Source organism: Malurus melanocephalus, unplaced genomic scaffold (genome assembly GCF_030028575.1).
Source record: "Malurus melanocephalus ecotype Western Australia unplaced genomic scaffold, MMel_1.1 scaffold_12, whole genome shotgun sequence".
Lineage (NCBI taxonomy): Eukaryota > Metazoa > Chordata > Aves > Passeriformes > Maluridae > Malurus > Malurus melanocephalus.
The window spans coordinates 5,239,136-5,254,465 of NW_026623244.1; the positions used below are offsets into that span (position 1 = coordinate 5,239,136).

At 39.7% G+C, this 15,330-nt stretch overlaps 1 protein-coding gene across 1 annotated transcript; it reads right to left on the reverse strand.

Annotated features, from left to right (window-relative positions):
- Positions 1–311: 311 nt before the first annotated feature.
- Positions 312–15,247, reverse strand: NOC3L (NOC3 like DNA replication regulator). Its single transcript, XM_057381379.1, has 21 exons — positions 15,179–15,247; positions 13,761–13,968; positions 13,252–13,378; positions 12,247–12,404; positions 12,081–12,137; positions 11,004–11,134; positions 10,379–10,540; positions 9,550–9,643; positions 9,170–9,345; positions 8,822–8,950; positions 8,248–8,379; positions 7,869–7,949; positions 7,231–7,331; positions 6,699–6,771; positions 6,563–6,626; positions 6,404–6,475; positions 5,656–5,837; positions 5,294–5,422; positions 4,592–4,689; positions 2,726–2,810; positions 312–1,064 (listed from the first exon to the last, which is right to left on the reverse strand). The coding sequence occupies exons 1-21, from the start codon at positions 15,185–15,187 to the stop codon at positions 933–935; spliced, it is 2,400 nt and encodes a 799-aa protein (XP_057237362.1). The 5' UTR covers positions 15,188–15,247; the 3' UTR covers positions 312–932.
- Positions 15,248–15,330: the final 83 nt, after the last annotated feature.

The following is a 15,330-nucleotide window of genomic DNA, read 5'->3' on the forward strand; positions in this document are numbered from 1 at the left end:
GAAAGTTTGTAAATTTTGTTAAATTTTTTGAAAGTAGGTGAACTAGTGGGATTAATACTAAAAACATGTATTAAAAGAGAAATATATTAATTGTAAAACTATCTAAGAACCATAAATCAGGATAAAGGACTAAGTACCTTAGAGAAAAGAAGGTGTTTTCTGACTTAAGGAAAGTTTTTCAAAACATACACATATACCATTATCACATCACAGATTAAGCACTACARGAAATCAGCTGTCAGGGGACAGACCACTACAACGGAATCACCTACAACACTAAAAAAAAACATTCTTACCGTACGTTTGTCCAGTATTCTTGAGAGCAATGCTTTATTGAAGACACAGCAGTAGAGCATTCAGTGATGATAGTTCAGAACTGAAATTCAATATTAATTTACCAATATCAAGATTCATCAGAAGGAAAAAAACCCACCAAATGCAAAATAATTTCAAGAGGAGATAAATGGTTAAAATACATCAGAAGAAAACCAGAAAAAAATGCATATTCCAAATGTCTAGGTAATTTAGACATCAAAGAGAYCAGTATTATGTTAACATTTTCAAAATATTTATTAAGTTATCAACACAACCCAGTGAATTTGCAGAAACATATGTCTATATTCTGTTATAAAAATTTTAAAAATACATAAACAAAAATATAATTATGCACGGTTGCAAAACAATTCTTAAATTACCTGGGTTTATATMTTTTTAAAATACTGACATAACAGTTCATTGTGATTCCTGAGCTCTGTGAACTCGAGCTTAAGGGAATAGGCTTGTAACTGTGTGAAAAACTGCCATTACATTTATGTGTGTTTCTATATTCACACAAGAGCCTACTTGTATTCCTTTTATGATGAGTGGTGATTTCTTTTAGCCAGTCTTTCTCTGTAATTTGGAAGCCAACTGAACTTGACTGATAGGTACATTTATGCCAAGGATGATTCCTTCAAGTGCTTAGCAAAATCCAAGGGTATGTGAGCAACAGTCTTGTTGATGTGTTCTTGAAGCTGTTTGTTTAGTTCTTCATCTACAAATGAGCCCATTTGTAAGAAGGTRTCCTGAAAAATACAATATATTAGTTGCATTACTAAGCAAGGCCATGTTTTCCATGCACAGCTTAGATTAGCAGTCTTGTTTCTCTCCCATGGTCCCAGCCCTCTAGACCARACTGTGGAATTGGCAGCTCACTCCTGCCTGGCCTGCAGTAGACTTCTCTTGGCTACAAGCAACCACCATGGGGTTTGGGGAGGGTTTTCTGGTTTGTGGTAAACTGGGCTTTAGAGAATTATCTATTACACATAGCCATGGCTTCCAGCTCTGGGGTGGTTCACACCTGTTATAAACACAAATCAAGCACAATTTGGTGAGAGCTCACATATGTAAATCAAGCATCTCTGATCAAAAGGCCAGTGAAAGCAACAAGCTCATAGCACAGGTTGAGTCAGAAAAGAATGCCTTGACCCTTCTGCCTCCAGCCACACCTGGAGCCCTGCATTTTCCTGGTGCTCAGTTGAGGAATGATGATAATGCACATGATTTAAACTTCCCTGTGAAAGTCTTAAAATTTACAGAGTCATGTACTTTGTGCATTCAGAGAGAAATGTAATCCTCTCTTTAGTGGTGCACAGTGCTCCAATTTGGAGCTTCTGTCAAGAGCAGGGATGTGCAGGACATGCAAAGGGCATGCAAGACAGAGAGGGTAAAACTTTGATACTGCCAAATTTTGCTACATGAGCTTACAAGTCACAGAGCATGCAAGAGGCCAAGGTAATTCTCCCAATTAGGTTCATTACAGACATCTGTGACCACTTTRTTATCTTGCTGTTTCTTTGTTTCTGTTACCTTACAAGGAGCTTGTGCATTTCGTATTCAACCCAAATTTCTCTCCTATCTGCTGTTCTCAGCCTTGCTCTTCAGAGCTGCTCATGTAACTCCCAGGATACAGATCAAGAAGTCATTTTAAAACAACTGAATAATTTAAGTACAAACACATTTTCCAAAGTTGCTCCTCTAAAATGGAAAAAAAAATGTGCTCTCTGTGCTTCAACTGACATTACAGGGTTACAAAGTGAAGCATTGACAAGGTTAATAGGTCATAATGTTTGCATTAGAAAGAAGGAAAATTATCACTTTTTAAAGGACACACCACTCACTGACATTTACTGGAGGCTGGCATCTGGAACACATCCAGTGCTGAGGATATAAACACACTTTCCTTCAGTTCTCCTCTTTTTACATTTACTCTTTGTTCCCACAAATTTACACTTTAAAGCTATAGTGTCACTAATAGTGATCAGTCTCCTTCAACACACTGAATCAAATGCTCTGGAAATCCAGCTGTCTTGGCAATTACCCACCCTGGGGAAAGAGCTGGCTTTTTATTATTGCTTTTTGAACAAACATTAGTTCATCATTACAGAAAAGAGCCAAGAAATCTGCACTGAACCACTGCAAAGTGCAAAACAACAGCTACCATATTAATCTTGCTATGTTAACTGATGCTGTGGGAGGTAGGACTATTTATACAGCTATTTTTTCCTTCCTTATACTCAGTCCTATCTTATGCCAGTTTAAAAAAAATACTTGACACAAAAAGTACAAAAACCAGAAAGCCAAACCAAGTGTGCCCAGTGCCTAGGCACTCCATAGTGAGCCAGCAGATACAGGTTATATTGGTGTGTCAGTGGTTAAAAAAGGACACAGTGACATGAGACAGTACCTTTCTTCTGGGTGTTACTGATGCAACAGGAGGATTAAAGGTCATTTCTTTCATGCAGTATGTCTCAAAAAGTTCTGCAGCAGATCTACAGTAAATAAGCAGTGAAAGAAAAATGRTATTAGATAGATACAACTTCAGCTGATCCATCACCAATCCAAGAACAGCTTTCACATCCCCCCACTCTCCCCTTCCACCACACTTAGAACTACTGAGAGTAATGATTATCACCTGGAAAAGATCAGATGCAGTTGGGAAACAATGCAAGTCAAATAAATAAAATGTATCTAAACACACACAAGAAAACGGTTCTGTTGTCTTCCCAGAGGTCTGATCTGTACATTTTTGAAAAAAGGGGAAAAAAAGGGGAAAAAAAGGCAGATAAAGATTATTTCGCTGACACAATCTGCTAGAATTTCCAACAGTTCTTTACCAATGGGTTTTATGAAAAAGCATRTTTGGGAGAACAGGGAAGACCATCACACAAAAGAACTGATTAAAAGACAGGAAACTGAGCACAGGAGTCTATAGTCAGTTTTGCAGTTGCAGGAAGAAACTGGATTTCCRCAAGGTCTTTTCTGGGACCTGTGCTTTCCAACATGCTCAAAGAAGAGCTGAATAATACCAAGTTATTTGGTATTTGGTAGCTCCAATGAGCTACCCGTGGACAACTGCAGACAGACTGTATGAGAAGATCAGTGAAATGGAAAATGAAATTTAGTGTTGGAAAAAGCAACTCTACATAGAAATAATAGACTCTGAGCTGACCATTATCACTTAAGGACAAAAACCTTGTTATGACAGATATTTTAGGGGGATCATGACTTTAATGCTGTCAGGCRTTGAAAAGGAAGAGAGAACACAATATAAATTAGTTACAACAGCCTATAAATTCATAGATCATCCACATCTCAAATACTGCAAGTGAGTCTCCAATTTCATCTTGAAATGCTTAAACTGGTGAAAGTTCAGGAAAATGCAGTAAAGTTGATGGAAAGGATGGAACAGCTCCTTTCTGAGCTGGATCTTTCCATCCAGGAGAGACAGCAGATGGAGGTAAGATAAGATTGAGGCCTGCCAAGACCTRTAAGGCACAAAAAGAGTGTGTTTGAGCAGACTCTTCACTTCAGCTCCCAGAACAAGGACCAGGGGCTTGAAGCAAACTGGCAACAAGTTCCAAATAAGAGAAAGCAAATCTTACCACAAGGAGCTRTGGACTCATAGAACCCTTACCAAACAATGCTGCATTTGCAAAATTGTGCTATGATTCAAGGGACATTGAACAGTTTTGAAAAGAGCTCCATGAAGAGAGAGGTACTGACAGAAAATGGTATCAAGGTTCAGGAAATCCATCAGGCTGAAACCTGTCAGAGGCCAGGGCACTGTTAAGAGCATGTCTTACATGCCTGCCCTGGTTTTACTTTTCACAAGGCACCTGCTGCCRCTGCCAAAGACAGGATGCTGAATTAGATCTTGGTTTGAACCAGTAGGGCTGTTCTCATGTTTAACTCACTACAGACCCTATACTGCAAATTTCTAGTTTCCACTGTACAGCCCCAGTTTAATGATCCTGATCCATATTCTGATCAGGGCTGCTGCTGAAGATATTTTGCTTTCAGGGGAAGAAAACACACTGCACTTTGAGATGTTTACCCTTGTCACAGCCTGGCAACAACTCTCAAAAGAGGTAAAAAAAAAAAAAAACCAAAATGCAGTTCTTCTGTACTGGCAGAAGAACAAAATTTGAAGATCAGAGTCTTTTAATTTTATAGATAACTATTTTAAGGAATTCCTTTAATTAAAAGTATAAGCAACAACTTCCTTTCAGGGTACTGTTTAAAAAAAAAAAGGAACTCTTTGGTAACTCACCTTTGGCTCAAATCAAGTGGAAGAGCTCCTGAGCCTTCAGTTGGAGCTCCAGCAATAAGGTGAGATGCAAATTTCTGCACTGTTGGATGATAATGTCTCTGAAAGGAAGGAAGAATGAAGGCATTAGACAGACTGTAAGGGATAATGCATTTATCTACAGATTCTCTAATTTATTTCCATTTATATAAGATGGAAGGTCTGCTTTTATTTGAGAAACTGAGCACCTCAAAATCAGTCAGTTTGTGGGAATATGTGAATGAGAACACCCAGTCGTGTATTTATTCACTCATATCATGCTGTGAGTATGACTCTCCATGGTTAGATAACTCCTACTCCCAGAAAACAGAGAGAAAGGGCAAARGAAACCCTCTTCAAACCCTGACTGGAATGACATATCAAGGTGTCAGTTCCTTCTGGAACAAGGGCTAGACTGCAAGAGAACTTTACAGATTCAAAAAGTCTCCAAACTAATCTAATAAGGTAACGTGCAGTAAGATCCAGAGTGGTACTGTCATAGTCACCATTTTGAGCTCATCCTTCCATACCATTCTGTTGGTTTTCCACTCGGTTGGAATAGGCTCATGTGGGCAAAGATTTGACAGTTAAGTCTGAAGACCTCTGTTCTCCATTTGTGTAAAGCACCTAACCACTGAGCAGCTATTTACTGCTGTTACTTCCCAAACCCCTGAGTTACTCACTAACCTGCAGCAGATGCAGCTCCCACAGTGCTGTGTTCTGAGCATTGCAATGCTCTGGTTCTTCTAATTCTGGGAGATAAACTCCACTGCCTTGAGACTCATTGTCTAGTAAGAGATCCATCCTTGGGAATGTCTACAACACAAAAGAACCAGAAACTGAGTTGCTTATATTACACACCTAATTATAACACASTTAAGTCAGTTTCAGGATTCAGTCCATGTTGTTTAGTCTCAGCAGCATTTAAGCATACTCTGTTTTCCTCATTCTTGCTGAAAATGCCTTAAAATTTTTGCATAAAATCAATTTATCAAAAAATTCAATAATCTTTAGCCAGTAAGCTAAAAATTTCAACAAGTGAAACTTACTTGCATAAATATCCTGTTCGTTGCCAAGATCCCARTGCTGGAATTTGGAAGTACATGAAGAGCAAGGATGGAAAGTCGCTTTAGGAAAGCAAGAGCTCGTTGCTGGGAGACTTGCTTTCTCCTCTTGGCAAACATGACATCCAGGCACTGCAGCACAATCCCTATGTCCTCGTTGGTGCCACCTCAAAAGCAGAATTTTGTACAAAGATTAAATAACCACTTCCTGGACATACAGCTGGACATTTTGCTATRGGTTCGACATTGGAAACTGAGAACAGCATGAAAGCTGGGAGGCTCAGACACCTCTCATATGACACAGACATTAWGCATCCACTCTTTGGTGGTCAAAAATCAGGTATTTTTCTTTACTGGAGAAAGAATTAGAGGAAGAAGACCAGAATTTTTAAATTGCCACTGAAAGAAATAATTGTAAGAACGTAAAAAAATTTAAACTGACAACAGGATAAATGCTTATTCAAGATCATGTACTCAGCATTTCCTAATGAGATTACATGATTAGAACCTGTTAGCATATATTGCAATAATACTTCAATTATTTGTATTCCAGTAATGCAATGTGCAACTCAAGAAAAAAAGTAGGACAAACCAAACAATAATCTTTTCAGAAATCAGCTACCTTAAAAAAAGTGTAGTGCTACACTTACTAGTGCTACAAAAAGGCTTTGATAGCAAAAAAACAGAATAAATGTTATTTAGATGAACAGTGAAAATAAGAATCTGGAATTACCTGCATGGAGGCTGAACAGTGTCTTGTAAAGATGTGTGTAAAATTTCATCGGATCAATGTTAAGAACATCACCTATTAACACAATCCCAAACAAACACATTTACTCCATTTATTTAGCAGGCAATATTAAAGAAAAGTTTATTTTTAAAAATCTCTTACCTTGACCAGAGAGTATATGAAAAGCACTCAGAATGCAGTGAAGACTCTCACGATAGCTTAAATCCTGAGAATACAAAACTGATTAAGTACCCAAAAGAAAGTAATTTTAATAAAACTGTAATAAAACTCAWCTTACCCCAGATGCAATAAGAGAATGAAGGACAATCAACAGGTCATCAAAAAATTCCACATTTATGAGATGAGCAAACCTTGAATCAAAGAGATTTTCAGTTTTAAACTATAGATATTATCTATAAACTCAGTTCAAAGTATTCTGAGTTGCCAAAATCCACACCTTAAAAGCATACTAAATCAAATCCCGAACATTTACTTCTTTCACAGGAAAGGATGATTCAGCCCCCAACTGCTAATCATGGTTTTTCTACAGYATTAATGACATGCTTGTGTCCTTCAGCAATTAATCAGATAAAATAATGGAATCACATAACACACTGCAGGGCTTGCACCACATCAAGTCTATCATGGGAAATTTCAAACCATATTGAAATGGTTCTAGAAACAGCTGAAAACTTCAGCAGAGAAATAAAAGAATTTCAACTAATTTGTCTGGGACTATCTTCTCTCAGTGCTTAAATCCCTTTCAGAAATCAGTATTTCTGTAGTGCTTTATGTTTTTTCCAACACATACAAAAGAAAGTAGTCCTTACTTTGCAAGACCTTCTAGCACAGCTGGCAAAAGTGGAGACTTCTGAGCTTTCTTCAAGATCCTGAAGTAAGTTACAAATACAATATTCAAGGTCTCTGTGTGCTAAAGGAAGAAAAGAGAATCAAATACTTAATCATGTGAAATAGACATTTCTACTTCACTTACATTGAACTAAAAATGCACTCAAGGCCTTCCAAACCAGTCCTGACACTGCCATCTCTGTTCTTCTTATGTTGAAAAGTTCAAGTCCTCGAGGGCTCTCCTGCCTTTAACTCTGTCCCCTCACACTCTCCTGGCTACAGCCACACTCCTCCTTTGCCTAAAGGCTCCTCTGAGAGGCTGGTAACACACACTAGACAGTGCTGGAACAGGGCACCTGGAGGACATTTGTCAATGCATTCAATTCCCTTTTTGAGCAGAGAGCAGAAGGAAATAGGAATGGCTACACTGGCCTTCCTAGGTAAACTGAGAGCTKGGTTTACTAAAACCTAGCTCTGTCACAGGCAAAATGTCTGTTAGCTGACAGCATTAAYCTAGAGATGTGGAAAGCTGACAGGTTGGGATTGAGGGAACACAGTTACAAAAGGGTTGGGAGTTGCCATTTGCAAAAACAGGGAAACAAATCTCTAAATTACTTACCAACTTCAGTTTTTTTTCTTTGCTTTCCGATGCCTCTGCTTCCAGGAGTTCTCGTTCCAGTTTCTCTTCTGCTTTCCTCCACTGAAAATAAACAGYTGATTTTAGGACAACAGATTAAATGTTTCCAACCAATCTGGATATCCAAGTTGCAAAGATACCTAGAGAACATATTTTCCATGCTTGGCAAGTTGCTTAAGTCACCCCAATCAGAAGCATCATCAACAAAGGAAAGAGGAAGATAATTAAATTCCACGTAGAACCAACTGATCACTGATGTTGAGAGTTAACAAATGGCAACACCAGATGTGCTACATAAAGTAGCAACATACATTGCTACATGAAGTAACAGCAGCAGAGCATGAAAAAGCACATGTTGTACCTTTCTTTGCATTCTGGAAAGATTTTTTCTTTTCTCTTTGTAAGTCATGAACTTCTTCTTCGGTGCAATGTCTTCGGAATCTTTCTGTAGTTCTACTTCCTTAATTCTTAAGTGAAGAAATACTTTTAATACCTATTGTAAAATAAAAGAAATACAATGAAAGGTGACCTACAACAAATAGAAAGGGTAAGAAAGGAACAAAGGGTAAGAAACCCCAAAATTAATTCCAGCTAGTGGATCTTTCTGGTCAAATGTTCTTCTGTTTACTTCCCTCCAGTTCATTCACATTTGTGATTAATCCCTGCTCCCACCTCCTTCCCCAGCACTGTCCATTTTTGTCTATTCCTCCATTTGCCTGTTTCACTCCAAGTCTCCACGGCCCCCAGAACTCTGGCAGGATCTGACCTCCTCCTCCCAGTCTCCTTCTCTTGCCCCACACCTCTCTAACCTTCTGGCTCAGCCTGACCCTGATCTATCTGGACAAGTGAAGGAATTCTCTTTTGTCTGTAGTAACTTTTAACATCTGGATTTTTTTTAACAGAAGAATATTAAGGTAAAACAGAAAAACTCTTACCTCAGGTCTGACATCATAATTTCTACCCCTCACAAGGCCAGAAATGACTTTAACTACACCAAGTGAAGCATAGCCCAGCTTGTCCTGTTTAAAGAGCTTCTTAACTGCCTCAACACACAGTTCAGAAATCTGAAAAAGCAAATCACACAAATTGTTCTGTAAAGCCAAGTCCATGACAACAGCTAGTAACAGATGATATTCATGGTATTGACTAATTACAAAGTGCACACAGCCTGTAAAATAGTGAAAATATATGGACACAAGATCTGGATATTGAGGAATAAAGCTTAGAAATAGTAATTTTTCACACAAAACAAGAACTCTTTCTCTRATCAGAAAATTACTCACCATTTTTGATGGATCATTCATGAGTGGAACAATGAGAACAATAATGTTATTGTGGAAGTTGAAGTGGGGTAGGGCCACAAGCAGCTCACACAGACACTTCACTGCTACCTCTGCTAGACCTTTGTATGCCTTTAATGAGATGACATTGCTTTTCTTCAACTTCCTTTGCTTCCAATCTGCACAAAATATTATTTTTAATGATTACTGTTCAGAATGATGGTGACCTTATAAATATTTTATTTTTTAGTGATTGCAGGCATTCTGCTGCATACCTTATGCAAGTACTGTCTCAGAGACAGAAGGTAGCATTCATTCAGAGGAGGGAAACTGCTATGAACAATTTTGTCCTCACTACAAAAAATGGGAAGTGTTGACTGTACCTTTGATTGTTTGTTCCAGATTTTCCAAGTAAAATTTATACTGGCTTACAAGGCCTTCTTCAAATTCTCTCAGTTTCTGAGTTTCTTTTTTAACCTATAMAAATAATAGAAATGAGATTTTATTTGGAGAACTAAATACTGAAATTAGCCAATGGTGAAAAAAAGTTTTTAAACCATTATCAGATATCTAAGTAAATTTTTTCTTCTACACAGATGTTTCTAGAAATGCATTAAAAATAAAATATTTCTGCATTTTCTACAGATGTGTTCAGAGGGCCTTTTCCAACTAGGCCTGTTTCATTCATAGAGTGAAGTAACGTTTTTAACTAGATGTTATTTTAAAAMCACAACTCTAAACTGCACTAAAACTATACTCAAAAAACCCTCTAAAGAATTCATTCAAAACAAGCTCCAGGAAACAAGTTACTCTGCATTTGTTCACCCAACTGTTGAACACATTTCAAAGAAATCTATGCCAGTTAGGTGATAATATTGCATGATTTGCTTTCTTTCTAATTCTCTTCAGCACAGGACCTTAGTCCAAGGTTTATGAGGAAAGTCACCCAGTACTTTCAGACACTACTTTTCCCCTACATTACCCCTGCATGTCACCTATTCATTGAAGGAAGTATGTAAGAATTAAAGGTTCAAAACAAAAACYTCTGCTCCTATAAGTGTCACAGCTTCAGAGCTTCCACAAGTATTTGTGTATTTGTCACCCTTTGCTCAAAACCATAAATTCATATTAAACAAATCAGTATTAGCATTTGGCATAGCTGAAAAAATTCTTTACTACTCACACACAGTACAAATAGATATAATATCTCACCTTGGTAGCCTTTTCTGCTTCGGTCAGAGGCCGAATTTTGTACGAAGGTACAATATCTTTGAATATCTCCATCAAAGACACCATGACCAGCTTCCTAACAATCACAGCCACATTGGGATCCTGTTCCATCAGCATGGCACGCAGCTCCTTCAGCTTCTTCATCTGATTGAACAAAACAGGCAGACATCAGCTGAAGATCAGCTACAAACCAAGGGACAAGCACAATGTATATTAACTCAGCAGTTACTCAGACTCTACTCAGCACTGCATAAAAAGCTATGAAATTATAGATATCTGAACAAAATTTCAATCTCAGGAATGTTCAAAATATCTTATTACAAACTGGCAGAGAGTTACAGAAAATTATTAGTATATCCTGAAGCATTGAGAACTATCAGTTACAACCCCAAAATCAGAGCTTATGTAAGGGTCAGGCTTAAGGAACAAGGTAGCTTGTACAGAAAGTAACAGAAGTGATACAACACTGACCTTTTCCTTGTTCTACCCATATATTTTTGTGCTTTTGTTTGTTCTCTTGCTGAAGTTTGTTCACTTCAGATCTTTATTTCTTGACTTAGTGCACAACACGGACACATGTACATGCAGGTTAAGTAACTGTACCTACATTGTTGTCTGGCTCAGAGAGAATGGCAGATGCCAAGGCAGCTATGTGCATCTTCCTCTCCTGCAGCTTTTGTCTCCTTTGAGCAGCCATTTCCTCAGGAGTGAGAATAGGCAGGGGCTCCTCATTAGTGTCTGGCACAGATGAGAGAGTTAGAAAAGAGGGGAAGTCACTTAACAAATACCACATTGCAGATATTGCATTTCAAATGGGTACCCTGGTAAGCCCACATAAGAGTAACCCAGGAAGTTCCACAGTCAAAGAAGCTTTAAGGAAAACTTTGCTGGAGCTTATGGTAACTCACACATTAATTTTTGCTCCACTTCAAAATCTTTGCCCATGGTGTTCTCTGTACAGCAGGAACATATAAATTCAACATATTACCCCAACCACACCAAGAAAGTGCAGTGTTCTGCAATTTGTATCAAATTATTCACTATTAACTTTTTTCCTTTAAAAATACAATTGTTTTGTATTTTCTGAATATTATTTTGCTACAAGTATCTCCTTCCTCAATTTCAGACAGATTATATTCAGACAATAAAGAATATAACCAGAAGTAGCAAGGTTACTTGAAAATTACTATTAGCTCGACAGCTGACTGCAAATCAAAATCTCAGTTTCCTCATATTGATGTTTTAAGTAAAAAAATTTAAAGACAAAGACTCTTAAAAGCCTACAAAAGTCTGAGTCCTGAACTGCATTTCAAAACTATCTCAGAGTAATCAAAATAGAGCCACACAGATACTCTTTATGGAAAATCAGTATTTTCCTTTTTGCTAGCAAAGAAGGCACAAAGAATAAAAGGAACTTCATGCAAGCATCAGTTCTAGGTGAAAAATCAAAATAATTTTGAAGACAGAAAATCTGAAGCCAGCCATTCCTGAGATTCTAACAGGTGAGAATCCAAGCTTTGAATAACTTAGGCTTTGCTGGCAATGTGGTAATGAACTTAATCAAAAACATGCTGGAYAAAATACACACCAATTACAAACTTCCTTGGGGAACAGCAAAGTACTTTTTAGGTATGTCAGTGATTTGGGGAAAAAAAACAAACAAAAAGCAAACATGTTTTATTACCCTCTGCTTCCTCCATTTCTTCTGCATCCTCTTCCTCATCATGTGCAACATTAAGAACTGCAAAAATAGTGTATAGCGTCAAGCATGTAACAAACACTGTGAAATTTTTAAAAAATAGATTATGTACTTCTTGTCTACTATACCAATTCCAGAATCTGTGTCTTACCTGGCTTCTCCACAGCTTGAGGAATGATGCCACTCTTGTCTTTGATCGGGAGCARATGGATGAGTTCTTTTTCTGGCTCTGTTTGCAAACGCCTTGGCACCTTCTCGTATTTCTCAATCACACTTTCATGTTTTCGTTTTTTGATGTGAACAGGTTCACTGAGAAAGACAARGTAAACTAAATGAACCAGCCACATCAATTAGACAAGAAGCACGTATGACCAGCTGGATTAAGTGCCTGCCTCTCTCTCACCCAGGCCAGGGTGCTGTTTTACTTGTCCTTTCTCCCCTTCTGTGCTCCCCAAAAACAGAGCAGCTGCCCTGACACCACCCCAAGCAGTCCTGCCATGAAGGATTCCACCAGCAAGCTAACAGAACTAKGATCCTCTCACTGGGCAAACAGTCCAGAATCATCCTTAAGGTCTTCAAACAATCATGTAAGCAGACAACTCGGTAGTAGTGTATTTGTAAAGACTATTCTATAACTAGGAGCACTGTCCTACATACGTCACTGTGAACTCTACCCAATGCCTTGGTCCACAAAATAAGTAACAAATTTCTTGTATGACTGTTTTGGTCTTGCCTGTGTTTACAGACATGGCTTACAGCACACYTGTTTTTGTTTTTTTTCCAGCAATTTGCAGGACAATATGTATARTGGTCCATAGTCCAGGGAATGTCCTGAACACTTTATACAGAGAAAAACTCTTCACAGATAAAAGCATTTCTCTCAGTTTGAGGAATGCTACTCATCTTACAGCCAGGGAACCCCCAGGAAGGAACACTGCAGAAGCAGCATCCTGAAGGTCAGGCAGAGCACCTGAATATACTGATACACATCAATACATTGATGCTGAAGTACTGACACGCTGAGGAAATACTAAACTGAGCTGCAAAGAAACACCAGAAAGAAAGAGACCTCTTGATAAATGCATTACTTTACATATTAATTACATATTAACCACACAAGACTGAAATAGTATGAAAATGAGATATCACAACTCACTTAGAAGAAAGATCTCTGGTTAAAAATGATGCTTTTTGGGCCAAATCCTCCATTAATTGTAAGTCATCCTCATCCATCATGTCCAGTGGAAGAGCAACTTCTTCCTCTTTTTCTTCCCATTTTCCAGCTATTTTAGAAGATAATGTTTACAAATTATGATCCCATAAGTATATTCACCCTCGAAAACCTAACCCTGCCTACACTTTTGAGACCATTTTACACCTTACTTCTACCTGGAGCTCACTGACCTTTATGCATATGGTTTTCGTTACCCCAGAAAACTGCCCCTTAATGTGACATCCAAAAATGATCAGTGCAGACACATTTCTACCATCACCATCTCTGTCAGTTCTAGGTGCCAAAGTGGCTACATTTTATATTTTTCACAAGTCTCCCTTTCTTTCAACAGGAACTACAACTATTTGTATACAGAAAATGTTGTTTTCTTGAATTTTACAACAGGAAGTAGCARGATATTCGGTAACCCCCCTACATGAGCAAACACTTACCAGCTTGTTTTTTCTTGCATTCTTCCAATGGAAAAGGCTTTCTAGAAATAGCATCTCTGACAGCCTCCCTTAGCTTCTTCTGTTCTTTACGATACTTTTTAGCAGCACTCTTCTGCTTGTACTGTTTATTCTTTAATTTATTGTCAAGTTTTATTTGACTAGTTCTCAGTAACTTGCGAAAACTTGGAACTCGCTTTGTGTTTTTTCTCTAGAAAACAAACAGAAAGCTACAAGTCACTGACATGTTAACAACCTTTGCGAAATTTATTTCACTGTTTAAGATCTCTATGTTACTATTTCTATCAGGGCTGAACACTGTTTCTTGCTAAGAGCATCATCAGTTAACCTCAAATAATGCAATTGTGTTACATTTTTGATAAGAGAGCCTCCATGACAAACGTTCTACAGAAACATTCTCYACTTTTTTATTAAACCCTCTGTCCATCACTTTTAGACATATGAACAACGAACACTTTTAGACACATGAACAACAACACAGATTGTTAGTGCTCCCAAGCACTCAGTTCTCTTTCCAGGGTGCTGCTGTTCCCCAGCACATTAAGTACCTCAGGGGCCTTTCAGGTCTGAGGCTGCAGCCTCGGGCAAATGTCTCCTGCAGCACGCTTCCCATTTCGCCTGAGACTCTCCCTGGCCAGCAGCTGCAGGGGCTGGCGAGGCTGCCTGCTGCAAGGCTCAAACAGCAGGGGAACCAGAACAGGGTTACGGTGCCGGACATCGGGGAGGCACCACGGGCATGAGGAACCGGGCTCAGGCAAAGCCCGGGGGCGCCTTGCGCCAAACCTGCGAAACAACTCCCAAGGGTGCTCGGGAGGGGAATGGACACAGCAGGGATCACCGAATGAGGGAAGGCAAGGGCKGCGCAGAGAATCAGGGCATCGAAGCCCTGGTAGGGGTGATGTGTCCCTTCAAAATGGGAACAAGCGTTTGGATCACTGTGGATTTTCTCGAATCCTTAGCTCAGTTGGTTGGAGCAAGCTGCTAAATCAYCWAGAYTGTGGCATCGATCCCTGTACRKGCCACTCTYAAGAGCTGGRCTCCATGATCCYTGTGGGCCCCTTCCAGCTCARAATATTCTGTGAAACYCGAATTTCTGTCAGTTCMGTTTTAGCTTCCCTTTCTATATTCGACWATCAGGAGAGCGCTGAAAGGTCAGCGTTCGCCTCGGGGTGAGAGACGAGCTGCGCTTTGCGGGATCGCCGCCGGTGCTCGTCCAAGGCACCCGCACTGCTCTGCAGTTCCCGGAGCCCCGGCGGCACCGGCTGCTAGCAGCCACGGCTCCCGTCCCGCCCGTCCCGCTGTGAGCCCCGAGTTCCGCTCCCCGTCCCGCTGACCCCCCGCGCTCCGCTCCCCGCCGCACGGYCCCGCTCCCTCMCAGCCCCGCTCCCTCACAGCCCTACCGGCTTCATGGCGGCGGCCCGCGCGTGCTGCCCGGGGCGGAAGCGCTCCCCCCGGCCCGGCCCAGCGCAGCCACAGCGGCCCCTGGCGGCCCCTGGAACCGCCTCTTCAATGAACGGAGCGGGCTCGGCCTCACCGCGGCCCTGCTCCGAAC